The following is a 25125-nucleotide window of genomic DNA, read 5'->3' on the forward strand; positions in this document are numbered from 1 at the left end:
TCACGGGTCATCAGCAGTAGTGGTCACTGATGGTTAGGACTGCATGGGAGCACCACAGGACAGCCCCATTCTCCTTCCTGCTCTCCACACTGTCCCTCAGTGGTCACCTATAAAAACAGCATTTTTTTCACTGTGCTCTAGCATGTTTACCAAGGCAAAATGAGCTCGATTTGGAGACATTCAGGCTGCTTGAAATTTTTCAGGATTTCTCATCTGTTTTCTTTAATGTAAAAAGCTCATTTGCCAGCATAGCTAATATGGACATTGGTGATATCAGCAGTCTTCCCCTTCTCCTTGGAAGCCCTTCTCCTTTGTTATCATGGCTAATGAATCATTTTACAGGATATTGGGATTGTAGATTAACACTACTGAAGCACTGCTGCTGGGTAAGTGTGGTGCATGTATTTTGAGAAATTAAGGGTAGATGATGGGCGCTGACTGGCAGCTTTACCCTGCTGAGCAGCAGCTGCAAAGAGAAAAGAGACCAGAGGTTCAGGGACCAGCAAGATCCCATGAGCTGCCCATCAGACATGCTGGTTTCAGTGGTAGTAGTCAGAAACGTGTTATTCATGTCTTCTGTGTAATCTGCTTGCGTGTCTAAATGTCCAATACAACAGCTCATGTCAGGCCACTGCAGGTGACGGAATGGCAGCATTTGGTCACTTTGCTTCCGTTGTATTAACTCTCAGCATCATCATCCCATTAATTCTCAGCCCGTGGCCCGGGTGAGCCCAGGGACCTGCAGGCCTGGGCAGGCTCCTTGTCTGTGGGCAAGGCTTGCCACACACATTGTACAAACAACCCTGCCACAGGGCCGGTGGGAGGAAAGAAATTTTATTAGGGAGGAAAACAGGATTTTTATTGTTCTGAAAGAACAGTCAGTGGTGAAAACACCAATGGCGTGGTAACACATACAAGTTTGTGAACAGGGACGTGGTGACAAGCTGTGCAAAGGGTACAGGGGACTTTAGCCATGGAGCTGTAGAGGTGCCTCGCACAGCAGCAAGCAGCCCTTTCTGTCTGGTGTGCTGGCCGGCTGGGTGTGGAGCACTGTGGCAGCAGGTTGGTGCTTAGTCACGAGGATTTTGGGTGCTGCCAATGCTCTTTCCGCAAAGGCAGAAGCTGAGTGACAGGGGAGGGGGCCGAGCGTGGGCTGCAGGTCCCAGAGCCCACGATGGCTGGTGCAGGACCAGGCTCAGAGCACCTCACTGGCTGACAGTGAGGAGGAAGAAGAGGTCCAGGGATTGCTGCTCAGGGGCACTTGCTACGGCCACGTCTGCCTGCGTATTTTTCCATCAGATGCCGCTACATCTCCGCGTCCATTTCTGTTGCCTGCTCTGGCCGAACCAGGCTGCGCTCAGCTCTCACCAGGCCTTCTCCAGTCCCATCGCAGATCAAACCGATCCCCCTTCTCCACCAGTCCCTTGCTGCGACGCCCTCTTCCTGGTCTCAGACCTCTTACATCTCCTCTTTACCATTCCCTTTCCTTGTCTCAGGTATGTCGCCAGCTCCTGAACCACAGTCCACTCTGAGGTGGGGTCTGTGACCTCCCCGGTGCCTCCTCCTTGGCTCCTTTGCCCCACGCTGCAGCTGGCTGGCCCGAGGTCGATGCCGCTGTTCCTCTGGGGCTGACTGTGCCAGCATTGCCCCTGCGAAGCAAGAGAAGTAACAAGCTGCTGTTCATCGCTGGTTTCCACAGTAACAAAGATGGCTTTTTTTTTTTTCCCCCCCCTCCAAAAGCACCACCCCACCCCACCCCCCAGTTTTGAGATCCTATCTCCACCATTTCTTATGCTTTTCTGAGGACCCCAGAGGTGGTAAGTCTACCCTCCCTGTTTCCCTCAAGCTCTTTGTCTGCTGATGCATGAAAGCAGGTTCCTGGAGCTGGTGGTACCCGCCTTTGCTGATCTGCTGCCGCACTGCAATCTGTCTTTGACAAGGGACGCTGCATGGGGGCAGTTATCTAATTAACTGCTCCTGTGTGCTTGGGAGGGTTCAGGCTGATGAAGCCCAGTTAGGGATTGCATTACCGGTTCTGCAGGTAGTGCCCTCCTTCCCTTTTTTGGAAGACCTGACCAAAAAAACTGCACAAAGACTAAAAAAATTTAGCAAGAGTGTTGCTGTGATAGTTCCCAGAAAGGTGCCTCCTGCTACCCTGCAGAGCTGGAAGAACACGCACCCCTGCACTGGGACTAGGGGGAAGGAGGTTCTGCCGCACAGTTTGAGAAGCCTCAGCAAGTAGTTCATTATCCCACTTCCCCTCTTCAGCTCATGGCTTTTTCTATCCATAAAACTGTCTTGCCCTCAGGCTCAGACATTTCACGAAGGTGAAAAAGGATCCGTGGGTCTGTGCTTTGTAATTTAGGCTTTGCATAAATAATTTTGTTGCAGTCTGCTACAATGACTTCAGAAAGCTCAAGAAGGTTCAAAACCAGAGCTGAATTAATCAAGGTTAAGGCATACACTTTCTGTAGCCAGTGGCACATGGAGGAGAGACGTGACCGGCATCATGGTTGATCACCCTAAGCGCTGCAGCTGGAAAGTCCATCGATTGCTGGGTGACCCAACAGCAGCTTTTGTCATGAGGCAGAAGCGGGGCACAAACTCACATGCTCCCCTCCCACAGCTCTGCGCTGCCACTCCCCATTGCTGCTACATGACTCACAGGCAGTTCAAAACCTTCCTTGATTAAGGTTGTGCAGAAGCAAAAAGAAATACAGCAAACAAGAAACAATAGAGTAATTAAAACAAACAAACAAACAAACAAAACCAAAAAACTTAAAGAAGAGCTAATATAAAAATTTCCTAACTTTTATTAACCAAAAGGGATGGCGTGGTGGGATAAAAACTGGCACTGATTTTCTGTGTGAATAGCAGCATTTCCAGTACAACATGTCCTCCTGAAGGAAGCCTGCAAGGCTCGGTTCTCATCAAACGCCTTTGCTGGAGCTGAGCGTATGGTCCTTAAGGACGCAGAGGAAAATGGAGAGCAGTGCTTAGAGGGTGGCCAGCTACACGATAGGGAAAAGGGCAGCCCACAGTCCTCAGGATGGTGACCAGGAGAAAAACTGGGGAGAAAGGGACATATTTTGCCAACTGCACTCCCAGTTATTTAGCCTGCAGCTGTAGCTGGGGAGAGGGCAAGCGGTATGTAGGGCAAATGCAAGCTCACATCCACTCAAGGTAACTGATTTTCTCATTACTGAGAAATGCAGTGCACATGCTGACAGCGCCCTGCAGGCAAACACAGAGCTGGTTTCGGGTGTCCCAGCTGGGTCTGCCTGCTTTCTGCAAGGCCAAATGTTTCCAGGCAGCAGGAATTAGGGTCTTGGTTGGGAGTCCGGCCCCCGGGTTGCTAGCAGATGCAGGGTAGGACTCGCCACTCATCATCTCCTCAGCACCCTCCTTGCGCCAAAGCTCTGCCCCTCTCCTGGTACTGTGGAAAGCTGGCTGGACACGGAGTGGCCCTCTGAGCCCAGCTCGTCAGCCTCAGGTCATCTGAGTGTGGCCCAGCTTGGGTGCCTCACACCACCGCTCCAACCCCAGGAGCCGAGAAGGTCCAGGGGAAACCCAGCCCTGCCTCCGGTCCTGGGCAGGGGTGACAGGTAAAACAAGTGCCCGTGCGAGGCGGGTTGGGACCGCAAGGCCCTGGGCAGGCAGGGAGGTGGCTGAGACCAGAGCGGCACGAGGAGGGGAGGCAGCTCCAGGCTGAGAGCAGGCCGTGCCGCCGGAGCGCGGGGGGCACGCTCCCAGAGCGCGGCCGCAGCGGCGTGTGCTCTGACGGGACACTGCTCCCCGGGCAGCGCGCTGCAGCCAACGGTCCCGGGAGGGATGGGCACCACTGGGGCCAGGAGGTGGTGGCACCAGCTCCCGCTGCCCCGTGAAGCTTTGGCAGAGCTGGCACCCGTCTTCAGGCTGCTTCCCCCCGCCCTCCTCCCTATGGTGTTCCTCAGTGGCAAGCTCTCAGCCCGTCTCCCAAACAAGCCTTTCTGTCCCATGCACCGATTCTGGTTTTCCCAGCCTGTCCCCTTCTCCAGCAACAGCTGAGTTGCGAGAGAGCAAAAGCAGGCTCTTTGCAGGCCGGCAGCAAACTTGCTTTTATGATCCCTGCAATGCTACCACCGGCTAGAGCCGCTTCAAAATTTAGGCTCTGCTGACCTCTAGGGGACTGCTACAAACCCAAAAGTATAAAGGCTTCAAAAGCTCATGGTGTGCTAGAACCGTTTACAAGCTCGTAAGGAGCCCTGTGGTGAGTATAACACAGTTGACACCCGCCTCTGGGCCCTTTAGCACTGTTAGAGGCTGTAAATAAAAACCTGGCTCTAACACTGCCTCTTCCATCGCACCATTATAGCAGCAGTACCTTAAGAAAAGCATACAAGCAAGGTAAGGTTGTTGTGGAAAGATACTACCTGCTATCAGACCGCCCCATATAATCGCTCCTTTTCTTTCAGCGTGGAGAAGTGCTTGAGAGCTTGTGGCTTCCACCCTCTTCTATATCAGTTTGTCTAACAAAATGTGTAAAAACCTTGCTTTGCTGTCACAACTACAGCACTACTGGGTGAAAAGCACGGATGCATACACCTAAGCATTGGAAATAAAGTTAAATGGGCTTCTTTATGGCACTTCATCACTCACTAAACAAGTGCTGGAAGGAAGAACCTTGTCACAGAGAAGGAGGAACATAAAGACTTGTCGAAAGAAAGCACAAAATCCCATGTGCTCCTTAAAACAGCACATGGAGTAGCTGGAGCAGGGCGGGTAACTGCATTTCCCAGCTGACTGCTTGAGGGCAGCTGTGGTGGGAGACAAAGCATTTGGCAGGAGCCTACAGAGGCAACACAAACTGCACACCTCTAATGGATCTGTTCTCCTCGACAGAAAGCCAAAACCTATCATAGCCCTGGAACATCCCGGTTTCTTGACTTGGGGGAGGCGTGAGGTAACTCTGGGGGGGCTGGGGTGCGGACAGACCTGGGCTGGGACAAAAGCTGTGTGCAGGGCAGAGTGCCCCCAGCCGCAGCCACCACCTTGTGTGAGAGCTGCTGCTTGTCCCTGGGCTGAGGTCCACACCAGCAGAGAGCTGCTATCTAAACTCTTTTAAGTTCACTCGACCTTCTGAGGCAGGAAGAAGTCCATCCAGCAGACCGGAGCGGGCAGCGGGCTCCAAACAGCTGAACACATGCAGGGACTGTCACTGCTTCCACAACTGTACCTGTAGCCCGAGCCTAACTGTCACCGTGGCTTCCACCATACACAAAGGTCTCTCAGGAGGTTGTGGGGCTTCTGTTGCCACGACCGTGCACCAACGTGAGGGAGTCAGTCCTGGCAGGCACGCCAGCAGCTGCAGGAATGGTTTTATAGACAACCCTGAGGGCTCCGGACACACCACGGGGCACATAATTGGCATGCTCCTACTCAGTGCTTGTGCTCTGGGAAGTGCTAAAAATACACGGCAAGTGCTAAGTTAAAGCACTTGCTCTTTCATGGGCTGAAAGATCTTCTTCGACCCACAGACAGAGGCTCATTACAAAAGGTAATGACTGACAGCGTTCCTTCAACTAAATCAGGGTGAGATGTCAAAGCAGTAATTAAAAGTGCAGTGTTTAAAGAAAAGAGACAAATGAGTTGAACAGAACCACCAATTTTCATTTCAGCATCGTTACATGTCTCTTAATTAGAACAGATGTCTCCCTAATCTGTGCAAAACAGAAGAGGACCTGGGAGGTCTGAAATATTGGCTCATCCACAAATATTACCACCAATTCCCACCTTATGACAGCAAATCCACTGCCTCAGACTGCACCAAACCAAACCACCCAGCAGTTCTGGGTCCTGTCCTGCTTACTCTGCAGTGCTCAAAGCTCAGATGGAATAATTTTCTCTTCCTTACACTTGCAAACACCGTGTTTATCCCACCACACACCAACAGTGCCCAGGAAATGCAAACCTCTCATTCCCTTTGCCACACGTTGTAGCTATGTTTTAGCCTCTCAAAATCCCCTTTTAGTTAATTTTGCTCACAGAGAAAAGACTCCATCAGTCATCAGAGTTTGGTAAGCTCTTTAATGGCAAGCTCATGATGTAATGACACTGCTGGATTTGATGCCTCGGTGGTGGGAGAGGGAGGAGGATCAGAAGAAAGGCAGGGCTCCACTGAAGGCTTACACCTTTGAAAGCACTGAACAAAAGGGCAACATCTTTTGGTGACCCATTTCACAGCTTTGTAGTCCCAAAGACAGATCTTCCAGCCAGAAAAAAAGCTGGGAAGCACCCCAAAGACAGCCTTTGCATGGCGTGGCGCAACAGGATTTCTGCTTGACGTGTTGAGGTCTGGCTGGTTCCGGGATTAATAAAGGAAAACTTGACAACAAAAAAATTGCACTGACTGAAATCCAGAGCTGACACTTCCACCACCACCCCTGAAGATGAAAGCAGGCATCCTTTACATGCAGTGTTGCTGCAGATCTTTGTCTACATGAACAACAGCATGTCGGTACAAAAAGGGAATTTCAAAGTTCAATGTATTTTACATTAAACCAGTGAGCTTTACTGTAGTCAGCAGTAACTAGTTCAAAGAAGCTTTTTTTTTCTGCAGACAGATGAATACCCTTTTTGTTAATCTGTATATTTGTTTATGACCAAGCTTGTACTGACAATGCAGTGCTACGTGGCTCTGTAGATATTGGGGTTTGCAATAATGCAGATGTGCCTTTAGGGACTGTCTTTCTTTTTTTAAAAAAAAAAAAAAAAAAATCAATGCGAAAAAAGTCAAACAGAGCATGTAAATGGTAATTTAGCTCAGCAAACACGCGTGCCCCCGCCTCACATTGTAAGTGGTTTCCTTCGTACACCTGCCACAGACATCAGACACCAACTAAGAAAGCCTCAGAGGAAGTCTGATAAAAACCCGGGGTGACAGGGTCTCCCCTCAGAGCCTTTCTTTTCAGAGGTAAGGACCAAATTTAAGGCATCTCTTTATTTTAGTATCTGCCTTGGAGGTGACTCTGCAGGGACCACCTCAAGCGCAGCCTGTTACGGGGTGTAAGAGCCGCTGCCCTGAGTCACCCCAGCCTGGCCGTCACGCGAAGGCTTCCCAGCTGCAGCTGGCTGCAGGGACAGGCTGCCAGGGAGGTCCTGCCAGAATTAAACAGATAAAACAAAGCGCTTCCCTCTGCTCAGCGATTTACAGAAAGGGGGCATCCAGCTAGAGCCCCCGAAAGGGATCCTTCCTGATTTCCTACGTCCTGTGGCCGAACCGAAACCAGTCAGTGTGGAGAAAGAGACCTGCAGGCTGGGCCGGGCCCCCCAGCAACTGGCAACCAGGCAGGTCTCATCTTCTGGATGCCCAGACTGGAAAAGCCTCAATGGGTGATGATTTTCAGAGGCTGGGTTATTTAGCTAGGCATCGCTCTCTGTGAAATGATCTTGGGTTTGGCACCTAAAATGACCGCTCTCCTCCTGCATAACCCCTGTCTGGCACGGACCACTCGTGGGTCCTCGAGGGACAACACGTCTCCCACGTCACCTCATCCCCCCGTGAGAAGGTGCTGCCTGTGTGAAAGGACGGCGCAGCTCAGTTACACCCCCCCCGCGCTGCAGCTCTCACCGATACACCTGGCTGCGAGCTGTGGGAGGTAAGAGGGTTTTTCTATCCACCTTCCTCTGCTTCCCCTCTTCTGGGAGTGGGAATTTCTGAGAAGAAGAGTGGTAAGGATGGAAAGGAGGGAAGGATGGATGGACGCAAGGTAAGGATGGATGAAGCGGTAACCCCTCGCCTCCTGCCACAGCTAAAGCTGACTGTGAGTAAAACAGCCACGGACTTCAGCCCTGGGTCCTGGTGAAAGATCAGGAAATATGTTCAAAGAGGCTGGGAATCTGCCCTGCCTGGCAGCTTTCCAAAGCACCGTCCATAACGTTATTGCAATCGCTTTTACTGTCACGGTCTCCCGTCCCTCCCTGCAGAGGGGGAAAGGGCTGTTACCCGCCGAGCACTGCTGTAGCAAACAGCTCCCCGCGGCCCCCAGCCACCACCTCACACAGCACAGGGGACACAGCAGCAGCTAGCGTGCAGGTCACTGCTGCAGGAAAGCTAACGCGGACTATTCCCATCAAAAGTGGCATTCTCAGGAGCATGCGACTTTCAAAGGCACGGCACTATGCACAGAGGGAAACTGCCTAGAAAACAGCCCAGAGCAGGGCAGGAGGTGGAGCTGAAGTCTGGTAGGGTTCAGGCCATCATGCTCAGGGGTGTGCTATTCCCCACGTTTCTGCAAGAAAACTGTCAATTTTTTCTCCCATGAGCAAGTCCATTTAAGAGATGTTACTGTACAGCTAATAAAGCAGCTTCCTGCTCCCTGACTACTGCTCCTACCCACTCATACAATATCATAAATAATAATGCTGGGGAAGAGAGGAGAAAGTTTTTCAGTTTGCCTTTCCTCCGTTGCCTCCTCTCTCAACCATCTCAATGCATTCGTCAAGCAGGACACTAAACTAAAAACACAACCCAGCTCAAGGCCCCAAGTAATGTCCACCTTCTTTATAAACTGCATAGGTTCCATAGGCAGATACTTGGCAGGATGGTTTGGGCTGTCCCAGAAATCCCAGCACCTCTCCGAAAGGGGCCTTTCTCACCCTCGCCTCTGCTACCCAAACCAGTTGTTATGTTTCCCAAATCTGCTCTTCCCTCTGGCATCCCATGTATTTCTCATCCCCCAAGCAGCACTCCGCTCATTACACTCATGGAACTCGTTCAGAAGTGCCAGTTTTGCAAGAGGCTCTGCTCTGGTAAATTTGTTTTTGGCTGGAGCATGAAATGCCCAAGAGAAGGGCAAGGGAAAAGGGAGACTTTTCTGTGTCCTTTCACTAATGGTTTGGCTTTGAGGATAGGCAATGATGATGCATTCCTCTTCTCACCCACAGATCTAAAAGCAGCTTATACACTGGTAGACAAATACTACTAATGGCCCCTTTTATGAAAGGCTTAAGTAGGACTGCCAGAGTTACCCTGCTCCCACTGAATTTCATGGAAGCCTGGATAAATAACTGGAGGCCTGCCTTGAATTCCCAGCTGCTGAGATCCACCCGAAGCTCAGGACAAGGCGATGGCAGAGCTCTGAACTCACATCTCACCAAGTCCCCGGGGTTGCAAGCAGTTATGCATGTATTCACAAATCTGGCATCTCAGTCTAGCAGCCTAGCCACCGGGTCATGCTACCCCCTGGTCAATGGCTACTAACCTCAGTAAGTGGTGGGAGTGAGGGAAAAATAAAATAAAATATAAAAATACTCTGTAATACAACTAAACCGGTTCCGCATCTCTTGCATTGTTTGGTAAGTATGGAATAAGTAACACGGCAATACAGAAATGTATTTGGTCAAAGTAAGCAATCAGTATTTTTTGGTAAAATACATTCTATATTAATACTCATTCACATTTAATACACATGTAAATTAAATCTTCCATGTATAAAATTCCAGTTTATTCTCAGTGCTGCCTGGCCATGCTTCAGTTCAGCAGCGGGGCTCAACACATTCAGCTCCCAGCAAAATGAGAGGGGACAAGAGTGCTCAGCGCTCTGCAGGACCAAGCCTTGCACGTCCCCTGGCACGCCCGGTCCCGCAGATCACCTTTGAACAAAATCTCGCTGGCTTCAGTGGGAATTTTGCAGGGGTGAGCGCTGCAGAAGGGCCCCCCCGGCTGTCCAGCACTTGCGGTCTGGTGTGGGAATCACCCAAACGGCATTCCGAAAAAAAAAAGTGAGTTAGTGAATACAGAAAATAATATATCTACATAATTTACAGCGTTAACGTTTGCTTGCAACCGTATTAATGCTCAACCGCTCATTAACAATTCCATCGATATGCAGGGAAAGGTAGCAGCGTGCAGTACACATTCCAACCTCCTGTATGCAAGTACAAGCACTGGATCTTACAGTCTCTCCTCATCCCGTGGACTCCTGCCTATCCCGCTGCCACCCAGAGCCCAATCCTCCGCCCAGCCTTGCGGAGCCAACCCTTCACAGCGCTTGGGCCGGTTCAGACTGCGCCCGCGCCTCCGCCACGGGCCCCTAAAACACCGTGCAAAGGGCACCGGAGGGTCCTTCACCTACCACCCACGGCCACCCCCCCACACCCCCCCACCCCGCGTGGTGCCACCGCTCGCTCAACCAGGCGGCGGGACCGATCCGGCTGGAAAACCAACGGTCGGTGAAAAAAAGGGAGGCAGAGGGGCTGATTCCCAGCCACAGGTCACAACGCAGACGTGCATGGGGGGGGGGGGGGTGTGGGGTGTGATGGGGGTGTCTGTGGCACGTGGGGGGGGGGCTGACGGCCACCCGCACCTGAGCAAAACGGGCGCGAGCGGCTCGCAAACCTGACGGACGGGCAGGACTCTGCCTCCAGCTTGAGCTACTGTAAATTCGGTCTTGAGTTACGTTACAGCAGAGGGAAGTCAGCCCCCCTCCTTCCTTCCCCCCCCCCCAAAAGATCTACTTGAATGAGCCGCAACCAAAGGTCTGGATGCTACGAAGAGAAAGGCTCTCCCCGAGCAAGGCTCTGATTAAGGTTGTGGCATCTGTTTCAGCTGAAGAGGAAAGAAACAACTTAGGGACTTAAAGCAGGGATGGAAACCACGGGTCTTACACTTTATTTTAGTAAGCAAAAAGCCTATTGCTGCTGTACAGTGTTATACAATGAACTGCCACGGTTCTCACGTCACTAGTCCATAGAAAATGTGCTGCGACTACCATATTTATGCCTGCATGCTGAAAGAATGTACAAAGTTGCATTAAGCTCTGTTTCTCTTCCACTTTTTTTTTGATTTTCTTAAACTCCGACTTCTACAGTGTTGCAGACACTTCTGTGCATACTCTGGTACCACACACCATCCCGGTTATGGAAGGTCTTTGCCCCAGATTGGAAAAAAATCAAGTGCTATGCGTCTCTCAAGCCATCACCAGAAATGTAAACCATCAAGAAAACTTGCTCTCTTAAGTAACCTTGAAAAAAAAAAAAAGTCTTTAAAAAAATCTACTGAAAAGGAGACATCGCTAACAACAGGGTTTTCAAAATGGTGCGAGTTGTTTCTAGGAGTTGTCCAAGCATTTCCTCTTCGCTCACTTTTTGTTTTTATGAAGCTAATTGTGTATAAAAGGCCTTTGGAAGCGTGTGACCTTCATTTCACGATTTTTAAAAAATTGGAAAAAAAGGAGTAAATTTAGAAACATTTTGCTCAGTTGTGGAAAAGAGCTGTATTACAACAGAATCCCCTTTGCTTCTTATATTTTCAGTACAAAAGGCAAGTAAAGAAAGAGACCCTGCATCTTCACAGTCTGGCACTCATTCGAGTCACTTAAATCTATGCAAAATAGGTATAAAATACAAGGGGTTGTCTTGTTCTTTATATCAAGACTCCATCAAACCCCTCTGAGGAGCAAGTCCCCAGCTAGGTAAAACCTCATTAGTATTTATATCAGCTGAAGTAGTAGTATTTTAGCTCCCCTCCAACGAGGTGTAAATGCCTGGACTAGCTCAAAGGCCCAGGGAGAGGAACAGGTCCAACGTAATTGTAAGAGCCAGGTGCTGGTTTACACCCTTATGGCTTCAAAGTTAAGTTGCACTTCAACACACTATGCCACGAGGTTTGAATAATAATTTAGCAGTGTATTAAAAACAGTGAAGCTTAAAGTTGGTGTCATGCAGAAGTGGGATAGGCCATGGCTATTTTTTAATTGATTTGTATGAAAGCAGCATTTGACTTCGGATCAAATGGTGTCACAGTACCAGGGTTGGTTATAAAATGTACTGCTGATACTAATTACTCCCAGTTATTAATTCAGCACTTGCAAACCCAGGTGTCAGTAAAACAACATAAATAAGTCTGACACCAATACTCCCCTGGATTTCTCGCTTCCCATTATTTTTGTTAAGCCTTCGTGTGCACTTCTGCAGTACCGACCACTATTAAACTAGTGTTTTTCAGGAGAGATCTCTCCAAGTTTGGTACTTTGTCAAAAACCATAGCTGTTGAACTAAAAAGAAAAACACAGATCATGTTTGCTCTCTGCGTCACTGGTGAGGACTCGGCACTCTCACCACACGCTTCCTACATTCTCGGTACTCTACATTCATGTCATCGAATGCTACTCTCGAACACAAATCGAAGAGACAAGTCAGCAACAAAGCTACTTCTAGACTGATAACAGCAGGATGCTACCAAGACAACTCCATAGAAAACCCACTGAAGCAGGAGCAAAATTCAGGTCACTTCTTAGCAAAGCTCATCACAGATTATTATTATCATTATTATTTTTTAAACGTTTTGTAAAACTTTTATCCTAGGAGCCAGATATCCCCATGTGATGTGCTAATTCGAAACGGGCTAATGTGGGACCACCTGACCCCACCTGGTACCAAAGGCTTCCGAATTTTTTTAGCTTCTCAGAGAATCACTGCTGACTGACACCCATCTGTTGGTGATCGGCTTCTGGTTCCTCTTCTTCCACATCTGCGTTATATTCTTCAAATGCATCATCATCAACATCTGGAAGCCCGAGTAACTACAAAGAAGAGAAAATACTGTGTAATAGCGAATTACCCACTCGTGCAGCTTTGCTGTAATTCTTCACATAATACCTAGGTGCCACTTCTAGAAAACCTCAAACCCTGGAACAACAGTACTGCATAATGCTCTCGACTCTATTTCTCTCCCTTCCGTGATAAAGATTTGAAAGTTCATCCTCACACCAAATTGAGTGCTCAGAGACTGGAAGCTAAATAAAACCAAAGCAAAGCACTTGCTAAAAGCTTCAAGTTCTTCCCTGAGGTCGTATTGTGAATTGTTGAGTGTTTAGACTTGGCAGTGGTTCAACTTCAGAAAGAACCATAATACTGTAGCAGTAGTTATCTTGGTTTCGCATGGTGTTTGGCAACCCTATAAAAGCCAAACCAGAAAACAGCCTCATGCAGAACTGGCTAGTGGGGAGTAGGCAAGGAGTCCCTAAAAACCTAATGATCCCACCATGTTAAATGCTTCTCTTGAACCCTCACTCCGATCACACCAGATGAAGCCCTCACAGTGAGAAATACTGTGTATTCAACTCAAAATTGTCTGAGCCCCTTAAAATTTTTTAAAATTAGATTTGGTCTTGTGAAGAGCTGCCAGCCCATCTTTCCTGGACAATGTTTGGATGCCTCCACCTGATGGCTCCAATCACTGCAAGGGCACTTTTCACTACAGGAAAAGGAGCAAACAGCGACATTTGAACTCCTCCCCTCCAAAAGGTTGCCAAGCCAACGGAAGTCAGGAAGACAGATAAACCAAATAATAGTCAAAATAATGCATCTGTTGTGGAAATCTCCAATTAGAACCCTACGCTAGCAGCTATTAATAGCCAAAAAGCAAAATCATATGCCAGGCATTATTGGGAATACCACATATTTAGCTTGCCAGGGCTGGAAGAGCAGTACAGATGCATGCAATACCCTGTTTGGAGAGTGACACAGCTGTTAGCTCTCGCAAGAGGCAAAGCCCAGAAAAAACTGGGAGGAGGGTGACATTCGCTAGGTGGTAGCACGAAAATGAGAAGGCTGTGACGAGGCAGATTTTCAGGGACCTAAACTAATTTAGTCTGTGATCAACATTCAAAATTATTCAGCGGACATAAATACAACGCACAGAATTAGCCTCTGCATCCAACGAAGCTGGTATTCCTCACTGTCACTGGGAGAAAAACAGTGTTTTAGTTGCAGGGTTTCTTCAGCAGTGAAAAGGAAAGAGAACTTGCTGACTAAACCCCCTCCTTCACACTTTAAAAATACATGCAGAGCGACCCCGAGCTGAGCAGAACAGAGAGTCAATATTCCTAGTATATGCATTTTTCAAATCAAATGCTTAACTGAATGTGAAACTACTTGGTTCATTTTCAGGATGGGGGGGGGTTTGTTTCATGATGAAGCTAAAATTAAAATACTAAATTTTTAAGATGCAAAATCAAGGCCTCCACACTTTCTTATCCACTAGTATTATTTTTGCTAAACTGATTTAGTGTATTCCAATTAAATGTGAGTGTTGTACTGCTCTGTTTATATCAGCCGGTAGAAAGAGCTTTGATCACTTTTTTTTTTTTTTTTTTTGCTCAGCTCTGGTTATAATTCCTCCTTGATTTGCAGGGAAATGAGCCACACGAGTCTTAATTTTAGAGGATACTGTGAGCCTTTCCAGTGCAAAATTAACGTGGAAAACACAACATACACCACAAGAACCGCAACGACGCACACAATCCCGAAGGATGGGGAACACATCCTGCTTTTCACACATCCCCTCTCCCTGGGGAAACCCAGCTCTCCTCTCCCTGGCACAGCACCTTAGTGGTTTTACGGAGCACAGGAAGGATGGGGAGGGGATGGGATGGGATGCCCCTCCAAGAGATGTGCAGTTTTGCTCTTTCATGGACACTTTAGGATCTCCCAAGGCACCAAGGACCTTGGCCATGCAGGTCTCGATTTTAGGGGTTGCATTTCATTGCTTCCCGCAGGACTACAGCCCCTCACCACTGTTAACCCCTTACAGCCCTCTGGACTGCAGTGGCAAATCAGCCAACAGCTCACCCCCAAGGAGGGAGGATCAAGTGCAGGGAGCTCTACAAACACTGGGCCAAAGCAGAAGGAGGGAGTATAAAAGATGAGGACAAAATAAGACGATGAAGGTGGCCTGAGCTGACCCTAGACTGACTCCCACTTTGTCTTCTTTCAAACACACCAGTTTCTGCTCCTAGTCCTTATCTACTTTATATATTAAAGTATCAGCTGTGTGGCAGACTGAAAGGACTTTAATGGAGAGTGAAAACAAAGAGGAAAGAGGTAAAACAGGAAAGGACTGTAGAAAGAGAGGGCTGATCCATCAGCCAAACAGTCAAGGGGAACAAAACTGCCAGGTGGGGACACGTGGGGAGAAGGAAGACATGAAGGTGGTGGGGAGGGAGGACAACAACCAGCGGCAGCACTGCCTGAACTACACCCACTTATTCTGGCCAAAGTACCCACCTGGAGGTAAAGGAGAGGTCACTGGGATGTGTATGAATTAAATGAATATGGGATAAATGGCTTTTACACTGCAGACTCCCCTTGTTCCGATGTAGGCTTTTTGGGCTGAAGGTGAGCTCAACGCGGGAGCCCTGGAATCTGCTGCTGAATTGTACAACCCACGTTTTAGTTCTTTGCAAATTCTGACAGTTGGTGTGATGTCCCTCAGGCATTTTTTTTTTATTTGTCTGTCTTTCTTAACTCTTTCCAAAGTCGCCTGATTTTATAGAAATAACCTAGCAGTTTTTCAGTCACGAAAGCAGAGTGGCATTGCCTCCTGCCAAAAGCTGACGTACAAGCACACTGAAAAAATACACCACGTACAAGACCAAGCTTTAGCGGTCCACAGGACGCTACGCTAGAGATAACGTGGTTCTGTCAAATCCTGGTGTGAAGGGCTTAGTCTCCAGGCAGATGTGCTTACAAGCACCAGCACGGACACCTCTGGCACCAGAGAGACAAGGGCATCGGAGGGGCTGGGATGCTCCGAGGCAAATAGTGGTATTTGAGCCCAGTGCTATTGATACTGCTTCACGTACCTGCGTGGTGTCTGGCACTTCTGGATGCTCCCTGAATAAGTGGATAATAAGGCAAATCACAGAGTTTTGTGGAAACCAACCCAGGAAGGCAGTAATGGGCAGAGACAACATCCACCTTCAGCAAAGAAACAGCTTGGCCTTGTCTAGAGGAGGATTTAGAGATGCTGTTTAGCTGTCAAAGGTTAACCAACACCTTTTTAAAAGCCTCATCTCAATAAATATCCTGCCCTGGCACTGTGTTTGTGCCCACAAAACATAAGGGAGAGATGCCCGAGAGCAGCGAGGGCTGGTGAGCAGCCCCCAGACTGCCCTCCTTACCTCCTGTGCCCAGGGAAGAGCGGCGAGCAGAGGGAAATCTGTGTCCCTCGCGAGGAGGGATGGCAACCGCTGGGCACCCCCGCTCTCACCGCCCCCCCCCGAAACACGGGAACCAAAACACGGTAACCAGCGTTGTGAGCAGCCAGTCCCTTCCCACGCCGCAGCCCCAGGGTAAGCCTCTGGGGACAGGGCTGGGCTGTCACCTCGACTATGTGGAGCAGGGCTGAGCTGAGTTCCTGGGAAAAGATGGGTCTGAGAGCCCTCAGCTGAGGGAATGCAGGTGCTTGTGCCGCGAGTGAGAGCATGGAGAGTTGCAGACGCACTGCCGGTGTCTCCTCCTAAGCATTTCCCTTCAAAGGACCCCAATAAAGACTTTCAAAACCGTCTACTGATCTTGGATGTCTGGCTGGAAATAGCGAAATGAAAGGTAACTTTCAGAAGCTGCTTACCAAGCACATGGTAAAAAACCTGGCCCCTCCTCAGTGTCTCAGACTGAGCAGTCAGGACCATCAGACACTCCAGAAGAGCCCAGTCTGACCTTCAGCAGCAGTTTTTCCTAAACTGCTGTTTTTCAAACTGAAATTTGCCAGACTGGTCTCTGACAGCACACTTGGTTGGGACAGTGGAGAAATGCCCTGCAAATGCATTGTTACCTCCAAGCTGACAGCAAGGTGGTTTCGTTAGCAAAACGGGTCCAGTAGAGAATGGAGGGGGGACAGCATGAAGTAACCCCAAGGAAATAATTTTCCAATACTGATGAAAAGTGGTTTTGTTCTGGCAAAGGCCTGAGGGTGCAAAATAACTGTTTCCATACATCTGCTGTAACACCCTTCACTTTTAAAAAAATCTATCCTACCATGCATGTGCTATTTTTAATAATTACAGTAAGGGAAAAACATTCCTTATTAGACTCGTCTACACACAACCATACCTCGAATGATAAACACAGTATTGTTCCACTGATGCAAATCTCTCAATACTAAGTCGAAGGAGAATGAGAACTTTAATCTTTGTGGTACATCCAAGAGAAAATGAAGAGGTACTTGATTACAGTCTGCAAGAGGTCTCTGACAATTGAGGACACTGTTTTTGAGCAGACAAAAGCATAATGAAAGTCAATAGCTAGGAAGCAAAACTAGAAAAACACAGATTGTAAATAAAAGAGTTTTTCACAGGAATGTAACTAATGATGAGAAGAAAAAGTGCCCAACAGTGCTATATCCTTTAAGTCACCTGAAGACTTTACACCAACACTGGGTGTCTTTGGAAAAGACAAGCTCCAGCTCAACCACAATTTATGTGCTCGGCTGTGGGAATCATGGGGTGAAATGTGATGTATTAACAAAGGGCCCAGACTAAATGAGCATAACGATTCCCCTTGCTTTGAGCCTTTTTGTTCTGAAGAGTAACTCAACTTGGTTTGACTGAAGCCAATTTCTCAGTAACTTAAACTATGCTGAAATATATGCGGTTTAAATGAAATAAGTGATCTGTACCAAGTTAATTAAGTCTTTTTGAAGTCCTCTTTAGTTAAACCAATGGAAGTTTCTCCTCAAAGGCACATCTTTTCTGAGCAGGAGAAAACAGCTACGAAGATCCAAGAGCTGAAAATTGTTCTGCGAAACATATTTTTGTATGTTTTCACAATTACAAGCAGCTGTACTGACAGATCAGATTTCCAGTCCTTTCTAAGAAAAGTGTACATCTGTTCTATTTATTTCTAGTCTCTCAAAGGATTCTTTAAAATGATGCTCTTTTATGTCGACCAGCTGTGGCGGTCCGCGGCAAGGCAATGCAAGGGTGTAATACAGGGAGGGCCACTGTTTTCATATCCGTGCTCCAGGCCCTCCCTTTTGCTCTAAATACTTGGGATACATTATACATTTTCAGTCTTCTCAATTAGTCAGCCAGAAAAAGAGAGAAGGGAGAAAGGTCTACATTTTCAGTTGAGAACAAAAACATCCATCAGTCAGCTTTCCCATGGACATCACGGGAGCACGGCTCTGGCAACGAACCTCCACCCTGCTTTGCACCAGCCCCTTACCCAGCCCCAGGCACTCAAAAGAAGAGGCTGTGCAAAGGGACGATTTGGCAAAAAACGAAGGACAACGGCCAGCCTAAGTCACCTCACCCTGACAAAACCCAGGCTTTGACCCAAACGTTAGTGTTAAACAAGGACAGAGAAAGCTGAGTAGCATCAAAACAGAAAAATACACGTCCCCTCCCTGCAAAACCCAGCTTCTGCTCCAACCTCTTCTCAAGCAATGACCAGACTGGCATTTGTAAATACCAAGCAGCAACCATCCTAACAGCAAAATTTGAACCACTGGGGGGGCGGGGGGAGCCAACCTTAAAATAAAACAAACCACTCTGAGGGGAAACCCTGCTTCCAGCTTCCCAGAGGTTTACTCTCGCTACTTAGATCCTTGTAAAATTCCCCAATATTCCAGTGCCAGGAAATAACCCTGCCACAAAGTCCCGCGGCGCTGACTCGCATCCCGTTCCTCGGAGTCGTCAGTGCTGCATCAGCAGGGCGGGAGCCCCTGCGCGGCTGGGGAGCCGGGGCCGCCGGCTGCCACACCAGTTGGCCTCCCACCCCGTGTGGGAATCTCATCCTCTCAAACGCAGAGATGGAAATAAAAAAGCAGCCGGCTTCCAAAAAAAAAAAAAAAAAACCAATTTGCAATTGCCTGGTAGTAGTAGCTCACGTGCTAACACCCCTGCGCCCAGGCAGCTGACTGGAGATGTAAGTCCCCGCAGAAGAAGAAAACACCTTGCTCCATCCAGTGCTATCCTATTAAAAGTCACAGGTAACTGTCAATGTTTTGAAGTAAAAAAGAGGCACTTACGGGTCTGAAGGATTTGAAGACTTTTTCCAATATTTCATGGAGTGTCTTTTTCCCACAGGAGGAGATGTAATCCTGCGCGAGCTGCAGAAAAGGCAAGCAGTCCTCACTTTCACTCCACACGTGCTAAAAGCCAACAGCAACACAAGAAATAAAAGGCATTAATCGGAATTCACGCTGGCCTCTCCACGTGATTTTATAAGGTGACACGTTGTAAACATCTGCCAAAATACAACGGGCCTCCCGCAGTTCAGACCCGCACTGGGGACGGGCACCACAGGCTGTTTCAGAAGCTGTGCTTCTGAGGAGGAACCTTGATTTTGTTAACATGATGCATCAGAACGCAGGGAAATCAATCCAGAAGAGAAAACGCCTTATAATTGCACCACCAGTGAAGGGTGCGCGTGCCTTGCACACACGCATTTCACAAGTAAAGGTATTTTCGTCTGACATCAGCCAGTCACGTTGGGTTTCCCCTCCTTCTGCATCATCTGCTGCAATGAAGCCCTCAGGAAGAGCTAAAGCACCTCTCTGCCTTCCTGGCGTTAGCGCCAAGTGTGACGTGACCCTAGAGGTGGAACTTGATGTGGAATTCTCTCGACAAGGCAGAAGATGCAAAATATACCAGGAGGTTAAACGCAGGGCCAAGGAGAGATATTTGGGCGCTCACAACATCCTGACACTTCATGCCTCCCTCCCTGTTTTGAGCTTTACTCCTCCTAGACCTGAATCTTCTCTTCCCAGGCAGGCAAACTTAAATCCATTCGGGATATTCCTCTCATCTTGTCCTTGCTTCAGAGAAGCTGGTTCCCCAGCCTGGCTCTGTGAAGCCTCTCCCAAGAACTGATGCTTACTCTGCCGCTACGAGGTTGTTTGGCACCGATCTGGTGAGCAGTGGTGGAAGCACTCGGGCAGCAGTGCTTCTTGCACCCAAGGGCAGCACGCAGCACAGGCTGCTGTGTACTTTTCAAGGCCTTCTGTCCGAAGACTTTGTGCACGGGACAGTCTCAGGCAGCCTGCTACACACAGAAGTGTAATACTGCAAAATTGGCTTGGGACTCTTATACCCCAGTTTGTGCACAGCAGCTCTTTTCCCCAAAGTGCCGTGCAGCTTTTTACTGTGCTATAAACAGTAGGTTATGCTTAAACAAGGAAAGAAGAGGGTCTCTCCAAAGCTCAACTAACATTCAGGGAAAGAGTAAGAACGACAGATGTTTCAATCCCTAACATAAGGCTTGCATGCCTTCCTGTTCAGTGGTGAATACCTGCCAGGGATGCAGTTTTACACTTACTGAAGGAAAACACTACATAACATCACCTAAGCTGCACCTTTAAGATGAAAACTGTAACTGCCTTGCTATGAGCCTCACTTGACCTACATTTTCTTTGCTGCTTGTTGCATTTTACAAGCATAAACAGAGTGAAATGTTTTGCTATGAAAGGAGCCCTGCCTTGATGAGTAGGTTCTGCTCTTTCCATATAACCAGTCATCTCTTAACCAGTTTGGCAATAAATTCTTTACAGTCTTGCCAACTCTCAGAGGCACATACCACAAGTCTCATGATACTTCAAGCCATCTTAGAGTCATGGGCCTTGTAGTTCTAAATATACAACCAAATCTCAGCTCCCGTTTACAAAAAAAAAAAAAAAAAAAAGTCTGCACTTTGTGATTTCAATGGCCTAAAAAGGCAGAATGTACACGAAATGAACTCAGATGGTCCCTCTTTAAAGTATCAAATGAACACTTTCAAACCACAACATTTTAAGAACAGCCTCGAGATTTTGGAGGGCTAGCCCATGATTTCTTAATAGTTGGTGTTACCAATAACGGTTTAGTTACTTCTAATCTTTGCTTCAAACTCAAGAGCTGGATGCTGCAGCTTGGCAATTCGCAGCTCATGCTAAACCTGTTGTAATTGTTTATATGTATAAAACGATTATTACTGCTAACATCCTGATTCTTGTTTAAATTGTGGCTTCTTTGACTACTAGAGCTATATGCAGAAGCTTCGAAAAAATAAAAATCACGCCCTGCTCTTTCATAAATAATAGCTGGTTTGTTCCCCAGGGGAAGTTAACCCCATGTGTTTACAGTCTCTTTTCAGGCTATACCACATTTTAGATTCCTGTGTGAATTTGTCAGCAGTAGAGCAGAATAAGACCATCTAGCACAAGGGGAAAACCTAAGCAAGTAACTTGATCACTGAGCCTTTGAAGAGACATTTTTGCATCGCATCATAAGGCAGTAAGCAAGTAAGGCTTCCAACAATTTCCACATCTGCAGAAGATTTAAAACTTTGGCTGTAGCAACAAATGCACTGCAAAAGGTCTCACATGCCATTAGCGCATGGGTCTCGTTCAGAAATAGCTTGATTTTGTCTTCCACCCCCCACACCCCTCCCCACCCTAAGAAGCTCAACCATACATAATAAAGACCAGGGTTATAACACCTCTAAGTTCAGCTCTCTGTGGACATTTAGCGCTGCACCGAGGCCGTGCAGCAACGGAGTCTCACCACTGACTCATGCATCTCCAGAGGAACCTGCAAAAGGAATTTTGGCCTCTTGAAATAAAAGCAAAGGTAATCTGAGGATTCAGCTCCTGCTTAGAAAGTTACAGCAGTCAAGTGAGGCTGCACATACGGAGATGCTTTTCCTGGAAAAACCCCCGACGCCTGAGGATCTCTTTGCAGTGGGAGAAGCGGGCTGCTGGCAAACTGGTGGATCATAGTGCTTGGCTGCGGCTGCACAATTAAAAAAATATTAACCTCATCATCCGAGTATGTGTTTTCCAAGCTTGCCCAGTTTTGCACACAGTTGCTTTGTGTCACTACAAAAGCACACAGCCACTAATTTCCACCTCAGCTGACCTAGGATCATGGTTGAATTATTTAGTTCAGCAACTACACACAGCACATTGCTGAGGCAATTCCTAAGTTGCATCTGGAGGGGTTTGCTTTCCCCTCACACCTCTGGATGATTCAGCGTTGCTGGAGGACAGAGCCACTGGCCGGACCACCTTTTTCTAACTAACCCACCTGTTGAGCATGGCAGCAGAACTTTTTCTTTGTAGGGGTAATCTGACTTGCAGAAAATATTCAGACTGACTCTGTTCTAAAACATTTCACAGGAAATCTTGCATCAAGGTGGCATCGTATTTTTAATTTTATCAGTTACTCTGAATATCAGCAATAACACGGTGACAAAACAAATGACAGACTACAAGCAATAGCATCGTAAGCCTCACTCACCCTCATTGGTTACAGCTATACAAGTCCAATTAATTTTTTGAGAACGCAAGCCTCAGGGGCTAAATTATACGTAGTTCAGCTATCTAAAGTACTGTTTCGGAGAGTTTTAGTGTCCAGGTGGTACTGAAAATGCCAAGAGGCATCTAGATGGGTCTTCTGCATCCCTAGCATGTTAAAAACCTGGCCCAAAGATACCCTTCCAGGAACTTAAAATTATATGACTGCTGTGATCCGGAATATCTGATTATATACAAAATTCAAAGTTATTCTCCCCCACATTGCATCTTGGCAACCTTTCCGTGTTTTTTTCCTCCTCCCTTTTAAGTTCATCGTGCTCACCATTTCCGCCTTACAAGTGGGTTATCATGGACTTCTCTGGTACCTCCTACACAGCTTTTTAAGTTGCATTATTATGAAATGAAGACCACGTAAAGAAAAGAGAACCAAGAATACCAGGCACCAGATGCCTAATAAATGCGAGGCTCCTTTGTCAGTCACAGGGTGCAAAAAGGCTGTAAAGGGTGCCACTGTGAATTGTGCTTATATTTACTCATTTTTACACTCTATTGTGTTACTGGAGTCATGCAACAAGGCTCAAGTGCAAATGAGAATCAGTCCCCTGGCTTGTATTAAGTGTCCTTAAAGTAAACTTTAGACTGTAATTGCCCATAGAAAGGAAACTTACCTTCTGGAACATAAAAAAAAGAACATGACTGCAAAAAACAAGATAGCCAAGCTGGGAGTAGAAATGAAGCTCCACAGTGCACTTGGAGCAGAAAACAGTGGTGAATCAGCTCATTAGTGGTTCTTAATCGCATTAAAGAGACACCATCAAGAGGAAAAGAATTAAGAATTACACCTATCTGCCTGTCTTAAAAGTAGTATTACTACAAAAAGTGCCTCAAGTAATTATACCAAAAAAAGGCAGAAGAAAACAGTGTCTCTAGTCTTCCACTGTTTACGTTCTCCATTTGACAGCAGTTGGCCCTTTTGCTCAGTTCTACTACTGGCGGCTTTGGGCAGGGAGTCCTTCCCACAGCAACCCTGGAATGAAAATATTTGCCAAAAAAAAAAAAAAAAAAAAGTGGTTGCAAACCCACAAAAATTGGCCAGTGTTGGAAGCATGGAAATAGGGCCTGAAACTGCTTAAGCTTTTCTTTAAAGTTCACTAGATTTTTGTTTTGAAAGAGTGCGCTCAATTCTTGAGCGGCACGTAAAGAAAGAATACACGTCTAAGAAAAATAACGAGCTTTCTTTGCAATTTCCGCTATCATTAGCGTCCAATCACAGCTTCAGCCTAGTCCTGCACTGGAATCGTACACATCCCTGCCCTTTCTGGGCACAGGCACCTCTAGAAGGGAACGAGCGCCGGGGTTTGCCCGGCTCGTGGGTGCTGGGTGGGCAGAGCAAATCCCACCGTGGACCGGGAGAAAAATCCACACCCAGAGATGCTCCACTGCCACTGCTGGAAGTCTCATGTATCCCTGGACAGATGCATAACTAAACTCCAGATAACTTCTTTCGTAATTCCGCACGGCCATCTGCCCGACACAACAAATAAACGTCCTGCTCGCTGAGATTTGTGGTCTTGGGAGAAGTCACTTCACTGCTCTTTGTTTCCATGATCCCATCTGTCAAATGGGTTCATACTGCACTTCCCTGTTGGAGAGGGAATTAATGAACATTTGTCAAGCAGGTCGAGGGATGAAAGTTGCTCTGGCAAGGGAAGGACCTACAGCATTCCTATAATAATGGGCTGCGCTCGGAGCTATTTTTTAAAAACATAAAAGAAAATCCTTTCATCGCAGTTAACCGGAGCTCTGCAGGTTACAAACCCCGCGGCGAGGTGCCGCTTTTCGGTTACTCTTCTTGCACTTCTGCTCACCACCGGGAGGGGCTGGGGGGGGGGAGGGAAACAACCCACCCACACCCCCACGTCCCCCGTCCCAAAACCACGGGTTGCTTGGCCGTTGCTTTTGCTGCAGAAACTTGCCGCGGAGCTCGGCGAGGGGCGGGGGGGGGGGGGGGGGGGAAGGCGGCGACGCCAGCCCGGCACCTGCCCGGGCCCCCCCCCCCCCCCCCAGCCCCGGCGGGCCCCGGGGGAGCGGCGGCGCGGCCCTCCTGTCATCCTGACTCTCCTGACTCCATTTTATTCCTGCCCATTCTCCATTTGCCGTGACAGCCCTGTCCGCCCGCCCGCCCGTCCCTGCGCCGTGCCCCGGCCCCCGGCAAGGATGGGGGGGGGGGGGGGGGGGGGGGGGCGCGGGGAGAACTGCAACCCCCGCGGAGTGCAGGAGGAGCGGGGGGGGGGGGGGGAACAACACACACGCCTATTCCCTCTCTCCTCTCCACATCCCCACCCCCCCGCCCCCGGAGCCCGCAGCCTCCCCGGGCCGGGGTGATGGGGAGGCGGGGGGGGGGGGTGTCTCTGCCCGCGGGGCCTCCCCCCCCCCACCCAGCAGACTCCATTTTGCAGATTGTGGTGCGCGCTGGGGAGGATCCCCCCGGCACCACCGCCCTCCATCCCCGCATCCCTCCTCCCCGCGCCCGGGCACAGCCCCGTCCTCCACCCCCCCACCCGGCGCTCCCCCCAAAGCACCGGGGACCTGCACGAACGCGGGTGGGGGAGGAGGGGGGGGGAAGGGAGGGAAGGGGTGGGAGTGTCCCAAAGCGTCGCAAAGGCTGCCCTCCCGTTCATGCACAAGGCACGGATACCCACGCACGCCCGTGACCCCCCCCCCCCCCCCCCCCTCCCTCCCTCCCTCCCTCCTCCTCCTCCTCCTCCCGGGTCACTCACGAAATTGTCGCCGCAGGCGGCCTCCGGGCACAGCACGTAGAAGGAGACGCCGGGCTCGGCGTAGAAGTCCATACGCCGCTCCGTCTCCTCGGCGGCGATGAGCTGGAAGGGCGTGCGGGCGCACCACCGCTCCGCCGCCTCCGCCAGCGCCTCGAAAGCCATCCCCGCGATCCGCCGCCGCGCTCCGCGCCCGCCCGCGCAACCTCCGCGCCCCGCCCCGCCCCGCCCCGCCCCGCCGCGCGCCCCGCCCCCGCGCCTCGCGCCCCGCCGGGGTGGGGAGGAGGAGGA

At 48.9% G+C, this 25125-nt stretch overlaps 1 protein-coding gene across 4 annotated transcripts; it reads right to left on the bottom strand.

Moving 5' to 3' along the window:
• Positions 1-832: 832 nt before the first annotated feature.
• On the bottom strand, positions 833-25044 carry MTURN (maturin, neural progenitor differentiation regulator homolog). 4 transcript variants are annotated; one of them, XM_042806563.1, is made up of 4 exons: positions 24838-25044; positions 18794-18916; positions 12411-12563; positions 833-1649 (listed from the first exon to the last, which is right to left on the bottom strand). In XM_042806563.1, exons 1-3 carry the CDS (start codon positions 24997-24999, stop codon positions 12453-12455), a joined length of 396 nt encoding a protein of 131 aa, XP_042662497.1. In that variant the 5' UTR covers positions 25000-25044; the 3' UTR covers positions 833-1649; positions 12411-12452. The 4 variants fall into 4 exon arrangements, with proteins under 4 accessions (XP_042662497.1, XP_042662498.1, XP_042662496.1 ...); XM_042806564.1 differs by lacking the exon at positions 833-1649 and adding an exon at positions 6047-9721; XM_042806562.1 differs by lacking the exon at positions 833-1649 and adding an exon at positions 10629-11003.
• Positions 25045-25125: the final 81 nt, after the last annotated feature.

The sequence above is a fragment of the Tyto alba genome, unplaced genomic scaffold, assembly GCF_018691265.1.
Source record: "Tyto alba isolate M040663 unplaced genomic scaffold, T.alba_DEE_v4.0 Super-Scaffold_46, whole genome shotgun sequence".
NCBI lineage: Eukaryota > Metazoa > Chordata > Aves > Strigiformes > Tytonidae > Tyto > Tyto alba.

Bases quoted from the DNA above. Each gene is read 5' to 3' on its own strand.
- MTURN (XM_042806563.1), bottom strand. From the start codon at position 24,999: ATGGCTTTCGAGGCGCTGGCGGAGGCGGCGGAGCGGTGGTGCGCCCGC. The intron at 18,917-24,837 runs GTGAGTGACCCG...GTTGGCTTTTAG, and splicing joins CCGCCTGCGGCGACAATTTC to CACGTGTGGAGTGAAAGTGA. The intron at 12,564-18,793 runs GTAAGTGCCTCT...TCTTCTTTGTAG, and splicing joins TCTTCAAATCCTTCAGACCC to TTACTCGGGCTTCCAGATGT.